This window comes from Poecilia mexicana, unplaced genomic scaffold (assembly GCF_051168715.1).
Source record: "Poecilia mexicana isolate PSO_F unplaced genomic scaffold, ASM5116871v1 scaffold_12, whole genome shotgun sequence".
In the NCBI taxonomy this organism is placed as follows: domain Eukaryota; kingdom Metazoa; phylum Chordata; class Actinopteri; order Cyprinodontiformes; family Poeciliidae; genus Poecilia; species Poecilia mexicana.
The window spans coordinates 6,101,711-6,125,695 of NW_028263381.1; the positions used below are offsets into that span (position 1 = coordinate 6,101,711).

Sequence of the window (23,985 nt, forward strand, 5' to 3'; positions counted from 1 at the left end):
CACTTTCTTCCGTGAAGAAGTTTCCGTAAGAGGCCAGATGTTTAGCTTAGTTAGAATACCCCGAAAAAATTTTAAAATCCAAATATTTAAGTATATTTAAAAAGTAACCAAACATGTGTTGTAGATTAAAAAATAAACTGGTGTTGTTGCGCTTCTGTTTGTATTAAAATGTGTGTGCTGTCAAAGGTCATCTCAATGCTCATTAGAAATTCACATAGTTATGTCAGAGCAGGTCGTGTTGATGATTCTTTCATAACTTGCTTCAAATATTTACTTATTCACTGTGCCATGTTTGTATTGTTTGACGTCTTTGAATTCCTGAATTTGCCTAGTTTTTCAGCTTTAAGTGTTATTCATCATAGCAAGTGCAAATGGCTACAATTTATTTTAACTTGTCAGTTGCGTTGTTTGTAAAAACAAAGGATTACATATTTCTCCCAAATTAGTCTGAAACCGTTAAAATGCCATAGCGCAAGTAAAAAAAATAATTGCTTGGCTTTAAAGACATTATAAATTAATGTCATGAAAGGACCCTTTATTGATCTAACCCCTTTTTTTATTAATTACACATAATGAGTTCGTTTTTGCTATGTATGTACATTAAAACATTATTTTACCTATTTAGTTGATTTAAGATGTATCCTCCAATTCAGTCCTCATTTAAATCACACTTCATTTTGCTGTACCAAAATAATTCCTACTGTGTCACTAGCAGGGATGCATAACAGACATTAAGTAATATTCTGGGTAGGGTTTATAAATTATATTACGTTATCACCATATATTCTGAACGCTGCCCCCTCCAACGGCAAATAAAAAGCTGTTTTTGAAGGCAACACACGGCTAGAAGTGTAACCACAAATGAGGCAATTGGATCAAAAGTGCACCACAGCACACCGACTCAGAATAAACCAAGTATAAGGGCGGTGTTAAATATCTGCTGAATCTCTCTATTAGGTCTCACTAAGCTGTTGTGTTTTCAGACTCTCTGGATGATAGTTTCTAGATAACACACAGTGTTTCCCCAAACGTGGATTTTACACCTGGAACAGTTGGGATGGGCCAACTCAGTTTGATAACCTTGAGTGAAAAGCTAACTGTGAGACGGAAGCAACTCGTGTTCCTACAGCTCCAAGGATAATATATGATCAATTCAGTTATATTATCTGTAAAAATTATTCCTTTAGACTTTAGCAAAACTGATATCTGTAAACCTGCTAATAGAGTGGAATTTTTTAACTGGTTATTCTGTTCTTTTTAATGTAAAACTGGGAATTTAACCTCCTGATATTAGCTGGTAGTTAGTCAGGTTATCTGCTCCGGTAGGTAGCCAACCTGCAGTCAGCATGCGGCTCGTAACTTCTTCACTGATCTTTTTTGGTTTTTGTGACCGGAAATATTTCCAAACAACCAAACTTATCTTTAAGTGAAGAGCTTAGCTTCTGCCTTGTTTGTTTTTATTTTTTATCGTATTGCTTCTTGTTTATTCACCTGTAGCGTAGCTCATGCTAATCTACAGTAATGTGTGGCGTCTTGGCTGGAAGCTGGTAAAATAAAGCCTTAACTTATTAGATTCCCCTAATTACATTTACCTGTGTGGTAACGGCCACAGAGAAGCCATCTCTTCTATGCCACGTGCCTTAAAAATGTAGCTATAAAGATGGCATAATCCTTTATGATTAGTTTTATTTATTTAGTCATCTTTGCTCAAGTAGACTCCATAATTGCCTGAACGAGAAAAGAGGAGAGTAGAGACACTCCTGATTCATCAATCTGCCCTTTGTGCCCTGCAGCGGGACACAAGAGAATGCAGTGATGGCAACGATCAGCTGTGTGTTTAGTATGCAGGGCACACATACTTGGCATTAGGGGATGCATCCATTTCCCTTTTGACTTGACTACCAGTCTGCTCTCTGAGCAGACACATAAATCTGAAACGCTCTCTGACTGAAACTTTTCTAAGCAGGTGAAAACTTGGAGAAGTGTCTCTCCCCCCCCCGGCCCCCCAGCTGCCTCCATCTTCCGCCCCTTAACTTTGTTTTTTTCTAATTTGCAATCTTGCCATTCCTCTCTGATGTCAAAATAAATCTCCTTATCAGCTTAAAAAAACAAGCTCTTTGAGGAATTAGGAACTAGAAGAGTTCCTAATTCAGTGTTTTTTCTTTGCCAGAATTGCAGCACCCGGCTGGCCGCTGGCTGCAGAATTTCCGCTCGCTGGATTCACTCGCAGACTCAATCTCATTTCCCCTTTTTTTTTTTTGTCAGCGTTTAACCCAACTTCATTTTGTGTGACATGTGTAGCCGCTGAAAGGTCTCCCTCCGTATGTAAACTGGTGTGTCGGATTTGTAGTTTCTGTCCTGAAACTATGTGCTCATGTCTGGTTTGCTTGCAGCCTGTCATGGGAAAATAAGATGGAAGTGTGATAAGCAAACAGAGCTGATTCAGCCAACAGGATGGCCTTTTCTTCCCTGGAGCCTGCATGTGTGGTCGCTTGGGTTCAAACAGGATTCACTTTGCCTTGAAGTTACATCCACTCTTGAAGTATTTTTACATGATTAAGCTTCAGTTGTTTTGTTTGGAGTGCTGGCAAAGTTGTAAACATTTTTGATTTTCTTTTGTTTCCTTTGGCTCTCGGTTCAGTTGAAGGAGTCACCAAAAACTTGTTTTGTAATAAATCGGGCAGACATGTTCTCAGTCACACTGTGTTGTGCGAAGTCAACCTGATTCTGATGGGAAGAGTTCGTAATATTCTCTTTTACTGCTTGATTATTGTTGCAAAACAAGATTATTATTATTGTTTTTAAAAATCTTAACATATTGTGACTCCTGAGCTTGCATGAGAATCTCATATCATAACCTTTAGTGAAGACATCGCAAGTACACACTATTGCCTTATTAAATAGGACTTCACAATATTAGGAACTCATTGTGATAATGATATAGTAAATAAGCTAATAAGTAAACTGTGTTATTGTCTTTCTACTTCTGTTTCCTAGAACACATGGACACCATAAAGTAGTAGTACATCCTGGAAAGAAAGTTTAGGTTTTTATTTTTATCTCAAAAACAAGTATTTATTGATTCATATTCATATTTTTTTTAGCAATTATTTTATTTATTTCGGTCATTTTTAACCTTTGCATACACAAGTGAAAAACAAAACAACTAAAAAAAAACAAAAACCTACAATTCTGAAATTAAACGGAAAAAAACCCTGAAATTGCCAAAACTAAGTTGTCATTTCTTTATGACTTCAGCACAACTAATGTCACCAAATATATCACAGGCACAAAGGACTTGCGCGCATGGCCCTTTAATAATTAGCTAACATGTACTGCAGTCCAAGTAGTTCCTCACAATATGCATATTGTGTACACAGGAATTGGAATAACAATAGATTAGGCAGCCCTTGTATTGTCACAATATTATATTATTGTTACAATAATGTAACTACTTGTTTATCTAGTGTAGCACCACAACAATCATCAAATCCTGCTGGATTGGTGACCTGAAACGAGAACACCCAGATCAGAGTTCTGACATCTGAGGCAGCAATAAAGGAAAACTCTGTTCAATGGTTCCATTCGGAGTTGAAGTCCTGCAGAGTTTGTAATGGGAAGCAATACGGAGGGTTTGCCTAAAATTGCGCTACCTTCTCCAACGTATTCCATTGTCAAGGCAAGGGTTGAATTGAGTTGCCTTTATCTACCTGAAGAACATGTGGGCGTCCAGAAAGCTGACCTTGGCCACGAAGATCTGACTGTTCAACTCCATGCTGCTGTACGGGGCTGAAACCTGGAGGACAAACAAACCCTCACATGGAATAACGCAGTCATTCCTCAACAACTGTCAGGATTTCCCCATTCGCTGCCCAACCTACTGGTAACCTCAACCTATGGGAAAGAACCTGCCGACTCTCACTAGAAGCAGAAATCAGTAAGAAAAGATGTCGTCGGGTAAGGCACTTCCCTTCGAAAACTTCCAACCGACATCAGGCAGGACCTCAGGTGGAACCACAAAGGCAGGCGAAAGAGAGAGACCATCCAACAAAACGTGTGACGATGAAACCACAAGAAAGAAGATGATCTACATCTGGAGCCAACAAGAAAGAAGAGCCCAGGACAGAAATCTCTGGAGATTTAACTTTGGCGTCCCATAACCTAGCCTGAGCGAAGGGCAAAATCAAAAAATGAAAACTCTACAAAGTCATAATGCCACACTAACAAATGAATTAGTTTTACCACATCTGTAGTCTGTTATTTCCCTTCGGTATTTCAGCATGTGGGTATGTTGGGGGAAAAAATGGTGTGGTAGTTAGCCGCAGTTGTCAATCAGCATAACTTTTAATGTTGTTTCCTGTTGTGTGCAGCATATGTAGCAGCAACAAAGAAGGAACAATCATGTCTGGCTTTCACTAAGCATTCATGTAATAAATAGCAGCAGCAGTCGATTTTCGCAATCAAGAGGGATGTGGACGAGCAACAAAAGGAAAGGTGGTAGATGTTTCTGATGTGCATAAGAAGTAGAAACCCATGAATTTACATTCAGAAGGTGCAACTGCAATGAAGAGAAAGTTAAACTAATTATGTTTGGCATTTTCACAACTAAAGGAAAGTGATGTTTGGATTGCTATTAAAACTTAGAGTGAATTTCAGCAACTGCATATTTTAAAGCCTCAATTGATGTATATTTTGTCTACTTTCAGAGGGAGTTCTGGCACCTTCCACTCAAACTGCCAGATTAGCTGCTAGGTGTGCATTCTGAGAAAGCAATGCAAAGAATTAGCTCATAGCATTTTCTTTTTCGCCCGTTTACGAGCAGTTTTGGCAGCAAAGGCTGATCATTTCCTGGAAATAAGGAAAACAAATGCAAAGGAAAAACCACGACTTTTAGAGTTATGAGTTTGACCGTATTGTGATGGGTCTGAATTCCTTAACACAAGTTTGCAGACATACTTATTTTCTGCTGCTTTCACCCAGGGCAGGGAGGACGGCATGCCATCTATGCCTCTTTTGTGTTTTTCTCCTTCTGGTTTTCTTGTTTGCCAAAGGAAAACAAGAAACCCAGGTGCTCAAAGCCTCCCAGAGGGCACTTACCCTCCTTATAATTCATTTTGCACCGGTGCGTGATAATTGCTACACTAAAGTCGTATGCCAACTTTCCATCCAACCATATACAGACGAATTCTCCTTTTTCCAGCCTCCATACCGAATGTCTTGGAATGCTTATATAAATTGCAGAACGCCTTCGCCGACTCTCCAGTTTTAATTTGTCTTAGCCGTCCGTCTTAGGTTGTCAGGAGGGAGCAGGTAGCAGTGAGATAATAAGGCCTCTCTCCATGCCATGTCTTACATTACAGCCTGTGAGGCAATAAACACTCGATTCCCCGCTCACAGGATATTACAGCTGGTGTGGAGCTCTAACAGAAGAGAAGGGGAGTGGATGCCTGTCCTCCTTCTGCCCAGCAGATGAGAGATGATAAGTAGGCAACACTGTGGTTTTATCTCTTTTCCTACCAGGTGGTATTTGAGATTATATGGTGTCTGTTTTTCTTTTTTTTTTAATGCTTAGGTGGACTCCAGAATGAAAATATCATGTGCGCATACAGACCAGCATTGCAAAAGCAACATGTGGTTTTGTTTTGCAATGTAACATTCAGTTTGCAAAATGCTGTTTGTTGATATACCTTCTCCTCACTGGGGTTGTGTTCATTGAAGTCATTCAACTGACTCAAAAGTAGAGATGCACCGATCCGATATTAATATCAGTACCGATCCCAATATGGAAAAATATAATTTTGATAGGATATCGGTGGCAGTGTGCCAGGTCTATAAGGGCAGATCTATTCAGTCTAATTCTATGCTTTGTACTTTATTTTACATTATTTTTCAGAATTTCTAATTGCACTTTCTGAGGCATTTGGAAGAACTTTTGTTACAGTCTCTTTTTTTTTTTTTTTACACGTTTGACCAAAGTAGTCAACCTATTATTTTTTACCAGTTTCAGTTTCTGTACTATTTATTTTTACACTGGCTGTTATACTCCTAAATTGAACTGACTGAACAAATTAAATTTGTGTTGTTAAAATTTTAATTCAGTACATTTATGTAAAAAAAAATGTTTTAAGCAATTCAAAACATCTTTTCTGTATCAGGTCGATATCGGCCGATATTAAACCTCAGATATCTGTATTGGTATCGGAAGTGAAAAAGTATTTTTTTGCGGTTGTTATCTTTAATAATATGTCATATGCCTGGTTTGCGGATATGAAATATGGAAGAATGTTGGCACAAAATGTCAAAAGATGGGAACTTGGTAGGAATATAAACAAGCTGAAGGAACAAGTTCTTTTATGGAGTGCTCTGCAGGATTTGCAATTAAAAAAAGAACTTTTGACTTTTCTGAAAACTAAAACTCTGGGTGGAAATGAAAAACAAAAAAGAAAACATGAAATACATTTTTCAGAAATCATCCTACTATTCGGAAACACGTGCCCCGGCAGGTTCTTGCCAAAGGATCCGGTTTAAGCCTTCGAGTTTGTTGTTGTGCGTTAAAACGCTGGTTTTAAATCTAAGCCAAACTGTGTTTTTCTTTCCTTCCTCTGTCAACAATCCTTTCCTTCTTTCTTTTACGTGCGTGTGAGACCCATAACTTTCAAGCCAAGACAGCTGTGCACGTCCCAATGTGACGCAGGCTGACTAGCTGCAGAACTATTACCTACAGTTTTAGAAGACATAAAACCTCTGACGACACTGAGTCTCCCTAAGAGCAAACATATTGCAGGATCCTGGCCACAGACAGGATTAGAATAGACTGTGAATGAGTTTCTGTCTTTGGTGGTAATGGCTTGGCCCACATGTTGCACATCTGTCTCAGCCGCAAAACGGAGCTGTTGCTCCAACAAACCCCGGCCGACATGTCGCACGGCGTAGCGTATCCTTTGTTTTGGAATCTGTAAAAGGTTCGTTTTTCCAGGCATCGTAAGTATTTCTCATATTCAGAACAAGTTCCCAGTATGAGGTGGTTCATCATTAAGGTCTTCTTTCTGTGTAATGTTATGCCTGTTCATGCTTCTTCAGTTCTTGTTGGTTTGGGATGATCTGTTTCTTCATTATCAAGGTTACAGTTCGCGGGCATTAGGTATCATAGTCACTCGAGGTTAGCTAAAATACATGAATGCTTGGGACCAAACTATACATGTTTATAAATGGCTATTCCATAACTTCAGACACCTTACATACCTCAGTATGCATCACTACGCACGATGACAAGCATCTACAGACTTCCTTCTTTCTATTTTTGTAGGTACAGCCAGTAGTCGGCGTCAACTAAAATAAACTTTGTTCTCAGGTATTTCACCAGCCCAAGCTGTATTTTCTTTCAGATATCCTCTATGAAAAAATCTGCGATAACAGGCAGATTTTCCACCAATATTTTGTAGTTACAGAAAATGGGTAAATATTGTAAAAAGTTCACTTTCACTACATACAAATGTTTTGTTTTGGGGGGGGGGGGTTTGTGCTGTTTGAAAACTACCAACATTTCTTCTTCTTTTTTTTTTTTTTTGCCAAAGTCATCGTATTGTTACTTTTGGTGAGGTTGCCAGAAAATGTGTCCCTTCGCTGTATAGAGCAGAGCAGTGCTGCCACTGTCAGCTGGCTGAAAGTATAAGGTTGCGTCATTTTGCTGATGCTCGCAGACACATTCTGCTGTTTGGAAACGTTGGAAGCTGAAGGAGCGTCGCCCACAAGCAACGTGAAGGACAGTTTTGCTTACAGAGACTTCATACTTCATTTAGTTGTTGTTTATGTTGTTTTTGTTTATTTAATTTGGATATTTAAAATGTCCTCCAGCACCAGTGGAAGATATTCACTAGAATAAATTTTTTTTTGAGTTTTAAGAATGTGTTCTTGCATCATTATTATGCCATTACCATTATATTACTGGAATATGGTTCCAAAACAAACATGTTTTTGTTTATCGCAATAACTTATGGGACAATTTAGCATTCATCAAAATTTGTTATTGTGGCAGGCCTATTTTAGAATCAAAAGAGCAAAGAATGATTTTTTTTTTTGATGACATTATTATAACTGTAAGAATCAGTCACATTTTTTTAGCTCAAATAGAAATGATTGATCCTTTTCTGGTTTTAAATGGTTCTATAATACATATTTTTTCTCTGTAAATATTGTGTTTTCACTAAAGGCTATCATCGAGCGTAAACCTTCTACTGGCCCATACGTGTTGTAGATATAATGCACTCTTACTTTCATCTTTCATATGTGCTAGTTTTTGAAATAATCTGTGTGTTTTTGGTTCGCTCAGGGTGAGGGTGTGACATCGTCAGGTCGTGTATTTTAATCGGTCCCAGTTTTGTAGCTTGGAGGGGAAAAAGGCAAAAACGCCCCGAGCGGTTTCCTTTGTTTGTTTTTATTTCTCTTTTGTGTACGGCGCATTTATATCGAGCCCTACAAGAACGGACTCGTTGTGCACAGAATGGCCTTTCTTCCTGTTTCTGTTCTGCTCTGTGTGTTTTCACTGGCTGTCGTCACTTCCCTGTTTAGTCGGTCCACTGGCCAGCTCTCCATGTTCTCCTCACTGTGCTGCCTTTTACTTTGGTCTATAAAGCATACAGCTTGTCTAAGAAACCGTGTCGCAGTCTGTCTTGTTGAGTAAGCTTAGCTGTTTGCTACATATGTGGTTATAGTTAGACTTCTAAAGTGGTTTTAATAGTTTTATTACTGCAACAGGAAGTGTGTCTCAGTGGATCTGCTTGATGGGCCAAAACACCAGACCGTTGAGCTGAAACCCACAACTGCATGCTTTTCGTTTCAACCGCTGTTTGCTCTGCAAATATACCGTAGTTCTGTTTGATATAGCACCAGGCCTTTTGACAGAAACTTTCTCTTGAACTTTCACCTTTGCCTGCGTGGAAAAGCCACTTTAATGTCGCAGGAAATCTGCTGACGGCAGATCCGGCACAGGAATTAGGAAATATCCATGGAAGCCATCGGGGGTTGAGTGTCACTTTTGTTTTAACGTTAAGGGTCAGTGTGTTCTCTTACTACTGATCTGAAAGCAAATGCAGATGTATTATTATGGGTTTTTCTTTCTTTATGGGACACAGTGGAAATTCAGGCACTGATTTGGTGATGGATGTTCTAAGTTTAACCAAAACAAACAAAATGAGGATATTTGCTTGTTGTTGTTTTTTATGAGAAGACACAGAGTGGCTTTTCATGAAAGTGCCCGATAAATGTTGCCCTTTAAAAGTTCAGAGCAGTTGCTAAAGCAGAATTAGATTTCATGACGATAGCTATTCTGCACACCAGTTGAGTTTTTCCTATAAATCCATAATTAAGTCACAGTAGTATTTATTTCACTAAAAAAAGGTTTTCACTTGATTGGCATTTGTTTTGTTTTTTCTCCTGACCGTATCAGACGTGCTGGCCTCATCACGCTGATAGAAGAGACTAATATAAATCTGATTTGATGGCATAATTATTGTTCAATGGAGGGATCTTCTTCACTGACACATTTGTAGATTTAATAACTTGCAGGCTTGAAAACTATAAATTCATCACACTTATAATGTACAGGTTAATTACGATACATTAGAATATCATCGAAACTGTAATTTATTTGAGGAATTGAAAAAGTGAAACCCAAATATAGACTCATTTGCATAGAGAATTCTAATTTTCAACTAGTTATTTGTCTTGTTTGTGGCTTCTAGCCAATGGAAAACCAAAATGTACCTTTTTTCGAAAAGTAGTTTGTTGTTTTCTATTGGATCAAAAGAAAAACATTTTTAGTGTAGAAGTGCTGATTGGTGTAATGGACAAATTGTGCCTTGCAAAGTCATGGGGTATCGTGCCGACTTAGCAGTTTTCCAACAGACACTCACCGACGCTCTCCTTAAAGAGGAGAAGCCACAAAAAATCATTGATAAGATAGCTTTTTTTTAAGCTGAAATCAAACTTTCAATTGAAAATTTAATGGAAGGAAAAAATGTGATAGAAACAGGTGCTTTGAAGAGTTTGTTGAACATTTACAAGGCGTAGACTGCAGCATTAAGAGTCAGTGCAGACATGCATGTCTAAACAGCGTTGTCTGCATGGCAGAAGTTGGATGGAAAATAGGTTGTGGTGCAATAATTTGGATGTTTGTTTTTTTTTAGATACTTTTTTTTAATCACAAAGTTAATTGCACAAACCTATATAAAATATTGCTCATTTAACAGGTGGCTCAATATTTATTGACCTGATAGGACGGCGGGTAACTGTGTGGGTTCGGGGAAACCACTGTCCACAAACATCTAAAATCCAAGAACATTTTATGCCGCTTCTAAAAATGCTTATAACTGACTCCGATATGCATTAATGCGCATAGTGGAAACAGTCTTGGCACAAATGTAGAAGCTAACATCTGCAGACTTTGTTATCTTCGCTCTTGGTGGTGCAGCCAATCAGAGCCAAGAAAAATGATGGCGCTTCTGGATTGGCTGCATTGCAAATGGCAGCCAATAGCATGTCAAGTAGAATTACAATGATGTATTTTAGCTTCCCAACTTGCTTTTTCTTCAGAATATTTTAGATATGAAAAAATAAAATAAAATCGGCAAGTAGGTGATTTTTAAACAAATAGTTTTGGATTTATGTTGTGTTATGTATGGTCCACTTTTTATTTATTTTATTTTACCTATCTTGCATTCAGAGATAATTTCTCAGGCACTATTAACATAGTTAACAAACAATAGAGACATAAAAAAACACTTGGAAAAAATGAGAGAAAGTAAACTAAAAATAATTGGAAATAGAAAAATAAGCATGAAAACATAATGATGCATAGTAAACAGATGAATACAAATAAAACACATCTATTGATAAAACATAAAATAAGGGCAAAGTGCAGTGCAATGCAGTCAGATGGCAAATAAGCTGCAAAATTCAACTAATATCCAGTCTGCATTAAAAAAGCTTCTCATTTAAGCACCAAACATTTTTTTTAAATCTATAATTCATAGGCCCCTCACTCTTTAAAGCAGTGGTGCAACGGGACACCGTTGCCCAGTGAACGGATACGACAAACAGACTCTCACATCTCAGGTGGCCTTAGACCAGTACGCTGCTGTCTGTCTTAGCTTAAAAGTCCCAAACATGGCTAAGGTGAGCATGATCGACCAGAAGGTTCTGCAGTCGCAGCTGGAGTCGATGCATACAGTGAGGAAGCTGATGGTAGAAAACCTGTTCATGGTAATGTCTGATCTGTGAACTGGTTTGGAACTGTTTGTTCCACTTTATTTATTTATTTATTTTCATTTTCACAGCTTGATTTATTTATTTTTGTGTGTGTGTTTGAAATGCAGGGAGAAAAGAACAATGGCTTTGTTGTGCTGTACCACAACATGAAGCACGGGCAGATTTCCTCCAAGGAGCTGACGGACTTCATCAGAGAAAGGTGAGTCTGAGGAGGCGGCGATGCGAGTGCGCCGACACCAGCGGGCCGTTCTGCGCGCACCATGTCTGTCTTGTTTATGCGGGTTTAAATCTGGGACAGTCTTATCAGCATTTCCTGTCCTTCGTGTTGCTCCTCTAACAGCAGTCAGTTCTCGGCTGAAAGCGTTAATCGTTTCGTTAAGTTTGCACATCTGCACGCGGTGTGGATTTGATGCAGACTTCGCCGCCGTGGGAGCCCACCTCCGACCTGGCACCGGCGGTCTCTGCATTCCCACAACAGCGTAATGACAGGTTGTCTTTAAAACCCGGATTCTCTCTGCCGTGTGAAAGGTGTGCGCTCAGAAAGTGTCACATGACACCAGGTCTACCGCTGGAATCCGACAGGAAATTCTTCCGTCTGTCGGTTGCAGACAAGTGAGTCATCCCGACTCTTTATTGGACCCTGGGGAATGTCATTTGCCTCACCGAGATGACTGAGCAAGTATTGACACGAAATGACAGGATTCCTGTTAGGGCTGCAAGTTCTGGTTACTTGTTGATTAATATATTGATTAATGCGATGATTAATGGGATAAAAAAAAATTGGCACATTCTGCGGATTAGTCATTTCAGCCTTTTTTTTAATAGAATATTATAAATACATTAAGAGATGCAAATAATTCGATCTCTTCTAGGGACGCACCGATCCACTTTTTTCACTTCTGATACCGATATGAATATCTGAGCTTTAGTACAGATACAGAAAACAGTGCTGAATTGACTTTAAATGTTTCTTCTTTTTTTTTAAATACAGACATAAATTTACAGAATTACAAATTTATTTGATAATTCTGCACTGGTCCAGCACACTTAAATACGCCAGTAACTTCGCAAAACTTAGTCAAACATGTAAAAACTTTGATTCATTCAATCAGTGCAATTAGGAGAAATAAACGAAACTGAAATTGACAAAAGCAAACTGCAGCAAACTTTCATTCAAGAAAGTACAATTAGGAATTTATAAATATAATGTAAAAGAAACAACAAAGCAGAGCACAAAGCATAGAGTTAGATTTAATAGATCTGCCCTTAAGGATCGGTCACATTGTAACTGATCTACAATCTAGAATTTGTTTCAAGAGTTGGACCGATACAGATCATTTGTAGCAAAGGACGCATCTGCATTCTGCAGTGTTTAGTTTTTATGAATGAAATGATAAAACTAAATGAAACCAGGGTTTGCAAATTCCACTAATTCTTCATTTAGTGTCTTATTCTTCCAATCTGTGAGCAAATACAAGAAATTGATTTTTTTTAAAAATAGCTGCTCTGAGTTTACTCACAGTGCCAAGAAAAGGAGCTAAAAGCCACACTCTTCAATCCAGATTGGTTTGTTGTGTCAGGATTTTTGGTACTTGTACTGTTTTAGAATTTCACGGTGAGTATTTTGTACTAGAGTGTCAAGGATGCCATAAAAACTGCATGTAAAATAAATAAATAATACATAAAAAAATCTAGAACTGTAAGTCTGGAAAAGTTTGGAATTGTTCTGTTTTTTTCTTACATTAAATTTGTAGAAAGTTCGTACAGAATTTAGCCTTCTTTCAATCACATTGTGGACTTGCTCGTCAGTCAGTAGCTTAGGTCATCTTTACACCTTCAAAAAAGGCACTACTGCTCCCTCTAGTGGTGATAAAGGTCAGCGCACCACACCAGTACCCCCAGCATCTTTCGGTCTTTTATTGCGATTCCTCGTACGCTGAAGAACTGAAAAGATCGAACTGAACTGGTCATTTATAGGAGGCCTTCATTCACATCTGTTCTAGTCTTGGAGATGAAAGGATTGCTTTCTATAGTGAGGCGACTTCGTCATGATTTACCAGGAGCCTCCAGTTGAATAAGAGAGACGATTTGTTATTCAAATCCTATTGCAATATTTACATGTTGGCTTTTTTAATGACCTTTAGATGTTTGTTAAATAAGGGGACTTCAAGGTTCCTCCATATTTACTGGTTTCCTTAGTAAAAATGTGTAAGAAGCCATAAAATAAATCTTCTACCATCTAGATCTGCACAATATATTGGAGATATATTGTCATCGTCATGTCAGTGTGTGTAATATTCATACAGCAATGGACTATTTGGAGTCCAGTAATTGTTGGCTAATATAGTCCAGGTGTTATGAACCTGAATAGACATCACAATATTTACTAGAAATGGGCGATTTGGCTTGAAAAATCAAGTCTAGATTGGATTTCCAATTTTAATGTTTTTTTTTATTTTATTTTTTATATACTTACAAATGACAGAAAATGTAAAATAAATAAATCCTCTCTTAAATTAATTGTATGGCCGGGTACGAGGCCTGGTTTAATTACAAGTTTTATCAGAAGGATGTGTTAAAATTACTAGGAAAAAGTCATTTTAATGAGAAAAAGGCTTGAATTATTAATGTTTTGTTATTGTTTGTGTTGGGACTGTTCAAACAATTCTGATTCAACTCTCCTAATTTTATGACTTTATTCTGGTAATATCCAGACTTTATTCTCACAGTGTTTGAATTGTGTAACATTATTACTGCATTATCACAAAAAACAAAACAAATCTTAACCTGACCCTTATATTTTGTCGTAGAGTTGACCTGAATTCAAAGTCCAGGTAAACAGAAGCTGTAAAACGACAGTTGTCAAACAAGATGGCGGCCTGGTGCGTACTGACATCACTCTGAACTATGGAAATACAAGGAATGCATTGGTGAAAAAAGAAAAAGAAATAAAAAAAAACAGATTTTCCAAAAAGGAAATCTTCAAAAACCAAAAATTTGACTAATCTTTAAAATGTATTAATCCCCCAGCTGCCCTAATATTATCGCCATGCTACCTTCTGGTATCAAGTCAGTTTTGAGTAATTTGTATAGAATATTTTAAAATACCTTAGACAAGTTTGCACTTTATCCTTCAACCTTTTTTTTAAATATTTTTTTTATAAATAGTCTGTTAGTTTTGTTCTACTCCCATTCCAACGCGTCAAGACGTGTATCCGTAACGTGACGACACACAGCACTGTATCTCTCTGTCTCGTTGCATCTTCTGCAAAGGCTTTTGTCGTTGCTTGAATGCTGCGTACAGGCCGAGTGTCTGAGTTCACGCTCGGTTGACCCGTTTCCCCCTGAACGACCTTGACTGCCGAGACAAGATGGCTGGACGAGATGTATAATTCAGACTTTTTCACCTTTGCCTGCGTGGAAAAGCCACTTTAATGTCGCAGGAAATCTGCTGACGGCAGATCCGGCACAGGAATTAGGAAATATCCATGGAAGCCATCGGGGGTTGAGTGTCACTTTTGTTTTAACGTTAAGGGTCAGTGTGTTCTCTTACTACTGATCTGAAAGCAAATGCAGATGTTTATATAATTTTTTTTTTCCTCTCTCTTCCTGTCGCATTGTTGTAAAGGAAGTAAAAGGAGCTGTGTGAGGGGCGGGGCAAAGTAAAGAATAAATAAATTAACTAAAGGGATTCGAATGCATCTAAAAAGTAAAAGGAAGAATTTTTTTTTTAAACAGCAAAATTGAATTTATGTGCTTGAAAATATAATTTGTTCAAACTAAGCTGGGAAAAATACAAATGAATGTCAATTAAATTATGAAATGTTTAGCAAAATTCTCTCTTTTTTTTAATGAATTGAAAAATTTTATTTGTCAATGTCAAGTTTATTTAAATAGCACTTTAAAAACCGGTGCACAAAACCAATAAAATAAGTTGAAAAGAAAAAAAATATATATATATATATTTACGTATAATGCTAAAATAATAAGAGTGATAAGTAAACAAAACAAAACTAAAAAAACATCACAACTGTATTGATTTTTATTGTGCCATTTATGTATTTTATTTTTAATTATGTCAGTTTTGGTCCTTTTGTTGAGTCACAAAGTAAAATAAATTAGAGGTACTGCATGTAGATTTATATTCATCTTCAACAAAAAGTTTAGAGACAATATTTGTACTCAGTCAAAACCTGAACTTTAGTCACATTTCAGTTAAATGAATTAATTATTAACCGTACTTACTCATGTAATGGATAACAATATATAATACTCTGTATTTTAATCATTATATCACGTCTCTTCTCTCTGCAGGAGTGTCATTGAAGAGGCCTACGCCAGGTCCATGACCAAACTCGCCAAGTCAGCTGGTAACTTCTCTCAGCTGGGGTGAGTTTATGCGTTCCCTTAAAATAATATTAAAAAACAAAAAACATTAATAACAAGAATCTTTCTCAATCGGTTCGACAGGACCTTTGCACCAATGTGGGATATCTTCAAAAGCTCAACGGAGAAACTGGCCACCTGTCACATGGAGCTAGTGAAGAAGCTGCAAGACCTTATAAAAGAAGTGCAGAGATACGTGGAAGAACAGGCCAAAGCTCATAAGAAGGTAAAGACACATAAGATTTGAGTTAATTGTTTCCTTTTTATGATGGCATCGTGCGGTTTTCATGTGCTACGGTAGATATAGAGTTTTGAATTAAGTCATTTTAGCTGCAGAAAATCCTTTTCACTATGAGGAACGGCTTAATTTTGTTTCTATGGTTACCTATTTATCCCTAAAGCGCTCATTTAGGTTTCTGTTTTGTAGCCCCTATCTTCAAGAAGGACCTAAACTTGCAGTTTGTCTAAATGTGTGTATTTAAACAAACCCTCCCCTTGGCAGAAAACGTTCTGTTCTTATATTTCAGCACTATTTTGTCTTCGTTCTATTCTGGAAGACGTAAACTAGAGCGCTTCCTTGATTAAAACGGGGCGATTTTGTGGCACCTTGATGTTTTTATTCACATGGATTTCTCTTGCTCCTGTCATTTTCTGCTCCAACTTGAGGTTTTTAAAGCTTTTGTGTGGAAACACACTGCAGCCCCCTGCCGGAGAATCCGGTGACGCCTTCTTCCTCCAAACGCTTGTGTAGTTTTATGGCTTTTTATTTTGCACCGCCATTCTGCGTATAAAGTAAAACCGTTCAGATACAAAGTTGTATACGTTTCACAGCGAGTCTGTAGGTTTAATTACTTCCTCCTCTGCCTGGCTAAGGGTCTGCTTCACATGTGTGAGAATTAACAGAGGAGCTGGGAGAGGATTTTACAGGATTCCTACTTCCTAATCTGGAACTCGATTATCCATGGCAACATCCATTCATCTGTCCGTCTCCTTTTTGTTTTTTTTAGCTATATATGCTTTAAAATTGGTCCTGTCAGTCGATTAAAAAATGTAATCCGATTAATCACTATGCTTAACTTTGTAAGCTTGAAATATAAATATCCAGGCATTTGTGCAAGGCCTACAACCAATTGAAATGCAGGCAGTTATTTATTTTATTTTATTTTTTATTTATTTTAGCAGAAAGCAGATGTAGTCTCTCAGTACTAAACTGCAACTAAGGTAAGCTTACTCCATTAGACATGCATACTAGTAGTAACAAATTTGTTCTGGGGACAATTGACAGATAAGATGCATTTAATTTTTTAGATCCTGGGTGACCCACTCCCTTCTAATGCCGCCCTGGGCAAATGCCCATATGTCCCATAGCAAAAAACCGTCACTGTATGCACTTTTGCTAAAAAAAAATTATTGTCTTAAACCAAACATGTCTGAAGATTCTCAGTTTTCCAAGTTTTCATATTCAGGATAGACTTTTAGGTCAAAATAGTAGTTTGATTAATCTGCGTTATGTAACGCTAACAAGTTAAAATGTTCAGATTAGTTGTGTGTGTTAACACTGACCTGCCCAGTTTGAATTAACCTAAAAGTCTCAGCTGTAACTCTGAAAGTCTGGAATTTCCACATGTGAATTGCGCAGTAACTCTGATTTGGGGTGAAGTCATTTTCCTGCAGAGGAACGGCCGTTTAGGCCAAGTGTTTCCTTTTAATTGACATAAATAAGGACCAGAGCAATCTGTGACTCTTGCAAACATCGTTTGTCTTGTTGAGCGACCTAACGAGCATGCGCGGCCTTTCAGACAAAAGAAGAAGTGGCGCCGACCCTGGAGGCCGTCCAGAGCATCCAGTCCATCTCTCAGTCTCTTCAGAAGTCCAAGGAGAACTACAATGCCAAAACCGTGGAGCAGGAGCGGCTCCGCAAAGAGGGGGCCACCCAGCGAGACGTGGACAAGGTGGGAGGTCACCCTTTTTTTGCACATACACATACGCACATGTCCCCGGTACGCTAATGTAGCATGATGAAGTGTGTCCTGGTTTACGGAAACACAAAACCTGAGCGAATCCTTTCCTCAGATGTTGAACTCGATCTCTGGTTTCACTCCGATACGTTTAACCTGATCCGGAAAGCAAACCAGCGTAAGTCATCGATCTGTTTGTTTTCACTTTCCAGGCTGGAGTGAAAGCCAAAAAAGCCATAGAGACCTACAAGTCATACGTGGAGAAGTACGCTTCAGCCAAGTCCGACTTTGAACAGAAGATGGCAGAAACGTCACAGGTTTTTATGAATCTTAGCTGGTTTCTCTCTCCCCCCGCCCCTCTCTGTGTGCATGTACTCTAAAGACAAATGTGTTCTCAAACTCTGCTTTTCGTCCATCTTTGTGGCATGCAAACGCTTTGTTGCGTAATCTGTTAGTCCGGCGCTCGTCTGTTCCATGTTTCGGGTCCTGTATCGTCTCCAGATTGTGTTTTTTCCTCTGTAACCGGATCGTTGTGCAAAGACCCTGATTGGATCCATCCGAGCGGCTGATTAGATAAACTCCAAATTAAAATCAGCTCAGCAGAATTGGGCCTCCATATCCTGGTGGACTGCAGCGGCACTGCCACTAGAGCTGGTTCGAGTTAGCCCCGCCGTTCTTCTCCCCTCGCTGTTGCGGAGGAAGCGGCGTTGCGGCTCGCGCTTCCGCTGGATCGCCGTCTACGGCTCGTCTCCCACGCTTCACATGTGGAGACATAATTATAAACACTGTGAACACATGTGCGCTCTGACATCACCGGGGCTCCTGCGTGTGTGTTCTGCTTGTCTGCGTGTTCTTGCTGGCAGACACACAGCAAGAACACACGGTGAGTAAGATTGCAAGTACAGCAAAAGTATTTATACTCCTTTGAACATTTTTCCCCCACTTTGTTCATGTTACAACCACCAATTTCTGTATATTTTGTATGTGATAGAGCAGTCATTTTAGTAATTGATTAATCGATATTCAGATGATTAATCGATTAATTAGATAAGAAAATTGCACAAATTTTCATTTAGCCACTTAAGACTTTTATACAATATTAGAAATACATTAAAATATACAAATAAACAAATAATAAAAATTATTTGATAAGTAAGAAAAATAAACATTTTATTACCTAAAATGCAATACCATATCGTTCCTTTAGTAAACTTGAACTGGTTTGAAGATAAATCTACACCACTTGAGGAGTTTTGGCTAAAATATATTTACAGACAAAATGATTTTTTTTTATTTTAAATGCAAAATGTATATCGTTTTTGTACAGTTTTGGGTTAATTGCTGCTCTAAATATGTTGTTTTATTCACCAAACTGCTTTTTTTAAACTCTGTATTCAAATTCAGAAAAACTTTATTGATCGCGAAGGGAAATTAAAAATTGATGTAACTCATTAATTCAAAGTCAAAGTATGTTCCTTTCTGCAATTAATCAGTTATTAATTGTTTAACAATTATTTCAATAATTGATTAATCACAATTAATCAAATTAATTGTTTCAGCCCTAGTGACAGAATAAAAAAAATTCTATTCATCTCTTCAATTGATCATATTGGACAAGGATTATGTCACCACCTCCGTCTATTTCTAATCATAAGGGCAGACAGAGGCTTAAAGAGAGGCGGCAAAAGCAAATGAGGTGGATAAGCAGCGCTTGCCAATGACGGATGGTGTTATCCAAGGTGTGTTGCTGTGCAACATCATCTCTGCTGTCCAAATATTGAGCTGTTATCATGTCGTAGTTATGCGCAACAGCCTTCAGTCAGAAGGCTGCGAGACTGACTGCTACTGGAGTTCCTTCCTGCTCACAGCATCACCATCCATAACGACTCTCTGAAGATAATTAGATGATATGAGTTGGGACAGCATTTAATTTCCCCTCTGAGATAAATAAAGCCTTTTTGAAATGAGTTTGAATTGACTTGAATAATTTTGCTCAGAAAAGGACATAAAGTTTTGAAAACAGCTTCTAAAAAATCTTTGTGTTCAGCCTTCTGTGCTCTAATCTGTGGCAGCACTGACTGACCTTGAAACTACTTTTCAAAGAACGGTCAAAGGTTTTAGTCTTTAAATGTGCAAAGAGACTCGTATTCCATGGATCTCTGAGCCTACAACTGAAGTCGGCTTTACGATAATACCCTGATTTGTTTCAGTCCGTAACTACAGATTACGTTGAGGATAAACATCACATGTCACATGACGAAATGTAAAAAAAATCTCAGGGTGTATGAATACTTCTGCATGGCGCTGTGGCTGCACACCCTCGTACTTCACATGGGAGCCTCTGTATCTGGGTTCTTTTTGTGATTATTAAGAGCTAATCTCCCCACTAATGCCTGGATTTTTCTCTTCATGACTGCTTGAGCTCAGGCGTCTCAGTTTACGTCCAGAACCCAGATCTGAACGAGAGCGTTCGAGCCCTGTGATCTCTGCGCGAGCACTGCAGTTAAAAAAAAAAAAAAAAAAAAAAAAAAAAACACGCCAGAAATTCATCCTCGCCAGCGCCTGACATGATCACAATCGACATCTCGTGAAAGGACTTATGTTGTGCGCGCGCCTCGGACCACCCAGACACTCACACATATGAGGTCACAGCGCAAAGATTTCCCTTCGAGTCAAAGTCACGCTCTTGTTTCTTTTGCTTTCCCATCCTCTCGATGGCGTGACGTCAGGTTGTTTGGCACGCGGTCACTTTGTTGTCGCCTGACGATAGATATCGTCTGCGTCTGTTTCAGAGATTCCAGGACATCGAGGAAAACCACATTCTCCACATGAAGGAGATCATCCGCTCGTACTCGCAGTCTGTGGAGGAAACGCACGTTCAGATCGGAGAGGTGAGTGTGTGTCTCTGACGTCGCCAGTGTGTTGATCCGGAGTGCTGCTCGCCGAGCGATCCTCCGTCATCTGTCACCTGGTTCAGTAATTGAACTGAAAACCAGGAAATGATCCATTTGATCCAGGCTGATCAAGTCTTCATTTTCTGACTGTTAAAGTCTTGTAGGTTCAGCTGGAAAGGTTTTCAAACATCACTCACAGAGCGCCATTAATCAGTATTTAATGCTTTCTATGTTGTTTCTCTTTATTATTTATTCAGCAATTTGACTTAATGGTCAAGATTTACTGCATTCTGCTGGCATGTTTTCATTAGTTTCCAGCGGCTCTATTTTTATGGCCTGTAGAGGGCGATGTCGCACCATCAAATAAAATCCCTCACCGCCTCACACCTGGCCTGTCGATGTCTAAAGATGTAATTGACTCTGAACTCTGAACATATATTTTCACCACAACACAGGAAGAAACACAAAAAACAAAAAAAGAAGAAAGAGTACCACCTTTTTAAAGATTTTTTTAAATTATCTTATTAGGTTATTGAGATTTGCTTTCTGTAATGAAAGTATGCCTTTTTTTAAGTTGTTTTTTATTTAGACAAATTCACTTTTTTTGCTGTGTTGTTTCTGTGAAGCTCTGATGCAGCATCTTTTGATTTTGGTCTGAAAACTATAAAAGTTTCTACGTTTTTTCTGATTTCTGTCCAAGAAATTCTAATGAAATTGCATATTTTCTTCTGATTTGACTAAGTAAAACCCTTCCAGTGATTATTTTTTTCACGGGTGTGTCTGGATATCTAATCCTAAATTGTTCTGTATATTTTAACTGGACAATTTCCAGAAAACCCAACTAAAACAACAGATGACCACCTCGATACTTTAATGTGTTTATTCTTTTTACCTCTTACCAAAAAAATGTGCCTGCTCTTACATTTTGCATGTTTTTCAAATAAAACTTTTAAGTGTCAATCTTATTGGGTGAAGGATGTCTCCTACAGGAACAGTTTGCATCGTTGTGGTGAAATCATCGAGTTTGTGGGAGTGCAAAAAAAGATCAGTTTTGGAAACACGTTTGATGTCGACTTTTTCTTTTTTAATTGACTCTTATTCAACTCATTTATATCTCTGAGTGTATCTTAGGGATGTCACATTTAAAATCTCTTTTATCTTTAACGTAGAAATGAAATTTTAACATTGGAAATAGACATTTACCTTGTCTTCATGATGCTGCTGTACATTTTGGGGAAAAGTTTTCCCATAAAAATCATCATAAACACAGAAGAAGCTCATTTTGCCTCACGATCCTGCAGCAGGTAGAACTTTTAGCATCAGTGTGGATAAGTTTTAAATTCCTCGTCAGGAAAATTACTTCAGTTCTCTTCAGTTTTCAGGCTTGAGATTTGTTCCTGCTATTTTAAACCTCCAACGCAGTCGAGGCCTTTGCCTCCACTGGACTCTTTTCTTGTTCAGCAATTGCAGATTGGCTCCTTTGTTTTGCATCATGGACATCACAAATACTCCAATCTGGGCCAGAGCAGATTGGCCCTGATGATCACTCCTCCACCTCCATGCTTCATAGTTGATAATGAAGAGTTTGTGCAGACATGCTTTGTTTGGTTTCACCAATTATGAAGCTTTTTGATGGTCAAACAGCTCTTGGTGTCATTTGTTATAAGAGCTTTGCTTTACAAGGTTTGTGGCTTATTTGGAGAGATTTTTAGTAGCGTAAGCTGTGTTTTTGAGAAATTAGACATTTTCCTATGCAAACCAAAACAATGGATACTTGTTTTGGTTAGCATTTTCTATAAATGATACATTTCTTGTATCATTTGACATGCTGTTGTAGACCTGAAGAGTTGTAGATGTTAGTTTATATATTTTTTTTACCATTCCTCTGAACCAGGGATCTGCAACCTGCAACTCTGGAGCCTCAAGCGACTCTTTAAACCTTACACTTAATAACTTTGGCTAAAACTGATAAAGAACCAACTAATATTAAAAAATAAATTATATATATATATATTTTATTTTATTTTATTTTTTTTTCATGGAATAAATATATTGAATATCAACAGCATGCAATGCAATAAAATACCTGCAATGTTTTTGTAGATCTAACTTTGCAGGTTGGAAACATTGCATCATTTTCCACACCCAATATAATTTTAAAAAAATCATTCTTTTCTTTCTTATTTTCTTAAAATAAAAGTAAAATTGTGGTTCTTTTAATAATTGCAACAAATTTGCAACAGTAGATATTCATCAACAATTATGCGTTTTCTCCTTTCAAAACATTTGCGGCTGTGAAAGAGCCGAAGGACAGAAAGGGCTCTTTGGACTGTAAAGCTTGCAGGTTTCTGCTCTGAACTCTCCACAACGTCGCTTTATGCTAAACCTGCTGAGACGTTCGCTGCTCTGCTGTGAACACCGGCAACGGTGTTAGAAGATATTAGTTTTTTTTCCCCCTCTTTCAAAGTGTTTTTGATCTAGTTTCTTGTTCAAATATTAGTACACTTAAAATAAGGCAGAACTAACTTACAAGTAACTTTTTAGCAAGATACAGGAGCTTATTTTAAGTTTTTTAAAAATCCCTTAAAATTGATTTAAAAAAAAAAAAGGTACTTGTTCCACTTATAACATGGGAAAAAGGTCTTGTTATAAGTGAAATAATTTGCCAGTGGAACTAGTACTTAAATCAGTTTTAAAGAATTGTTTGCTTAAAGAAGAAGCTCTTATATCTTGCTAAAAAAAAAGCTACTCAAAAGTTAGTTTTGTCTTTATTTCAAGTGTACTAAGATATTTGCAATGGAAATTGGACCAAAAATACTTCATAAAATTTTATTTTTGCTGTTAACTGACCATAAAATGCTCACTTTTCCAAGGATTTTGCTGATGTTTGTCCTACCTATCAGCAGCGTTTGGCTGCTATTTTGCTTTTCAACCAACAAAAACACAGAACCGGTAGTGGCAGCATCATGCAGTTGCTTTTTCCTTTCAATTCCGAGTTTTTAAACCATGTAGCAGTTTCTAGTGTGACATAAAAAGCTCCTGGCTCGGTCTACCTTTAGTGAGGAAAAGGTGACCGACTCCCCACTAAAAGGGAAAAGGCTCAGTCTGTTGTTTTTGCTTGTTTACTCAAATATCCTCCATTAGTCGGCTTTAACGCTAAGCTACTTTGCGTCGCTAAGCTGTCATCGACAAGTGATTGCCGTTGTTTAACCTAGCCAAAGCAACCATGGCATCTTATCAGCTATCTTTAAAGAGGCTGCAGAGAGCATCGGCTCTGAGCGACCAGTGACAGACAGATGAGTGAGAAGAAAGAGAAAGAACTGCATCTTTTTAAAAGTGGTGAGAAGCGCGCTGCGTAGACAGGCAGCGAGAGTGTTAAGCCGGCTCGCTGCGTGGAGAGGCAGGTGCGTCTGTCACTGTGCGTGCTGAGTTTGTTTTTGTAAGTGAGCGTTTGTGTGTGAGCGAGGGCGCCTTCGGGGCAG

At 38.1% G+C, this 23,985-nt stretch overlaps 1 protein-coding gene across 5 annotated transcripts in view; it reads left to right on the top strand.

Annotated features, from left to right (window-relative positions):
* The window catches only part of fcho2 (FCH and mu domain containing endocytic adaptor 2), a 57,405-nt gene that overhangs the window by 525 nt on the left and 32,895 nt on the right, over positions 1 to 23,985 (top strand). For all 5 annotated transcript variants that reach the window (XM_014997101.2, XM_014997111.2, XM_088010822.1 and 2 more), the window contains exons 2-7: positions 11,373 to 11,464; positions 15,580 to 15,654; positions 15,736 to 15,877; positions 17,451 to 17,603; positions 17,822 to 17,926; positions 20,402 to 20,500. In XM_014997101.2, the coding sequence (XP_014852587.2) occupies positions 11,373 to 11,464; positions 15,580 to 15,654; positions 15,736 to 15,877; positions 17,451 to 17,603; positions 17,822 to 17,926; positions 20,402 to 20,500 (666 nt within the window). The remainder of the gene's footprint in view (positions 1 to 11,372; positions 11,465 to 15,579; positions 15,655 to 15,735; positions 15,878 to 17,450; positions 17,604 to 17,821; positions 17,927 to 20,401; positions 20,501 to 23,985) is intronic.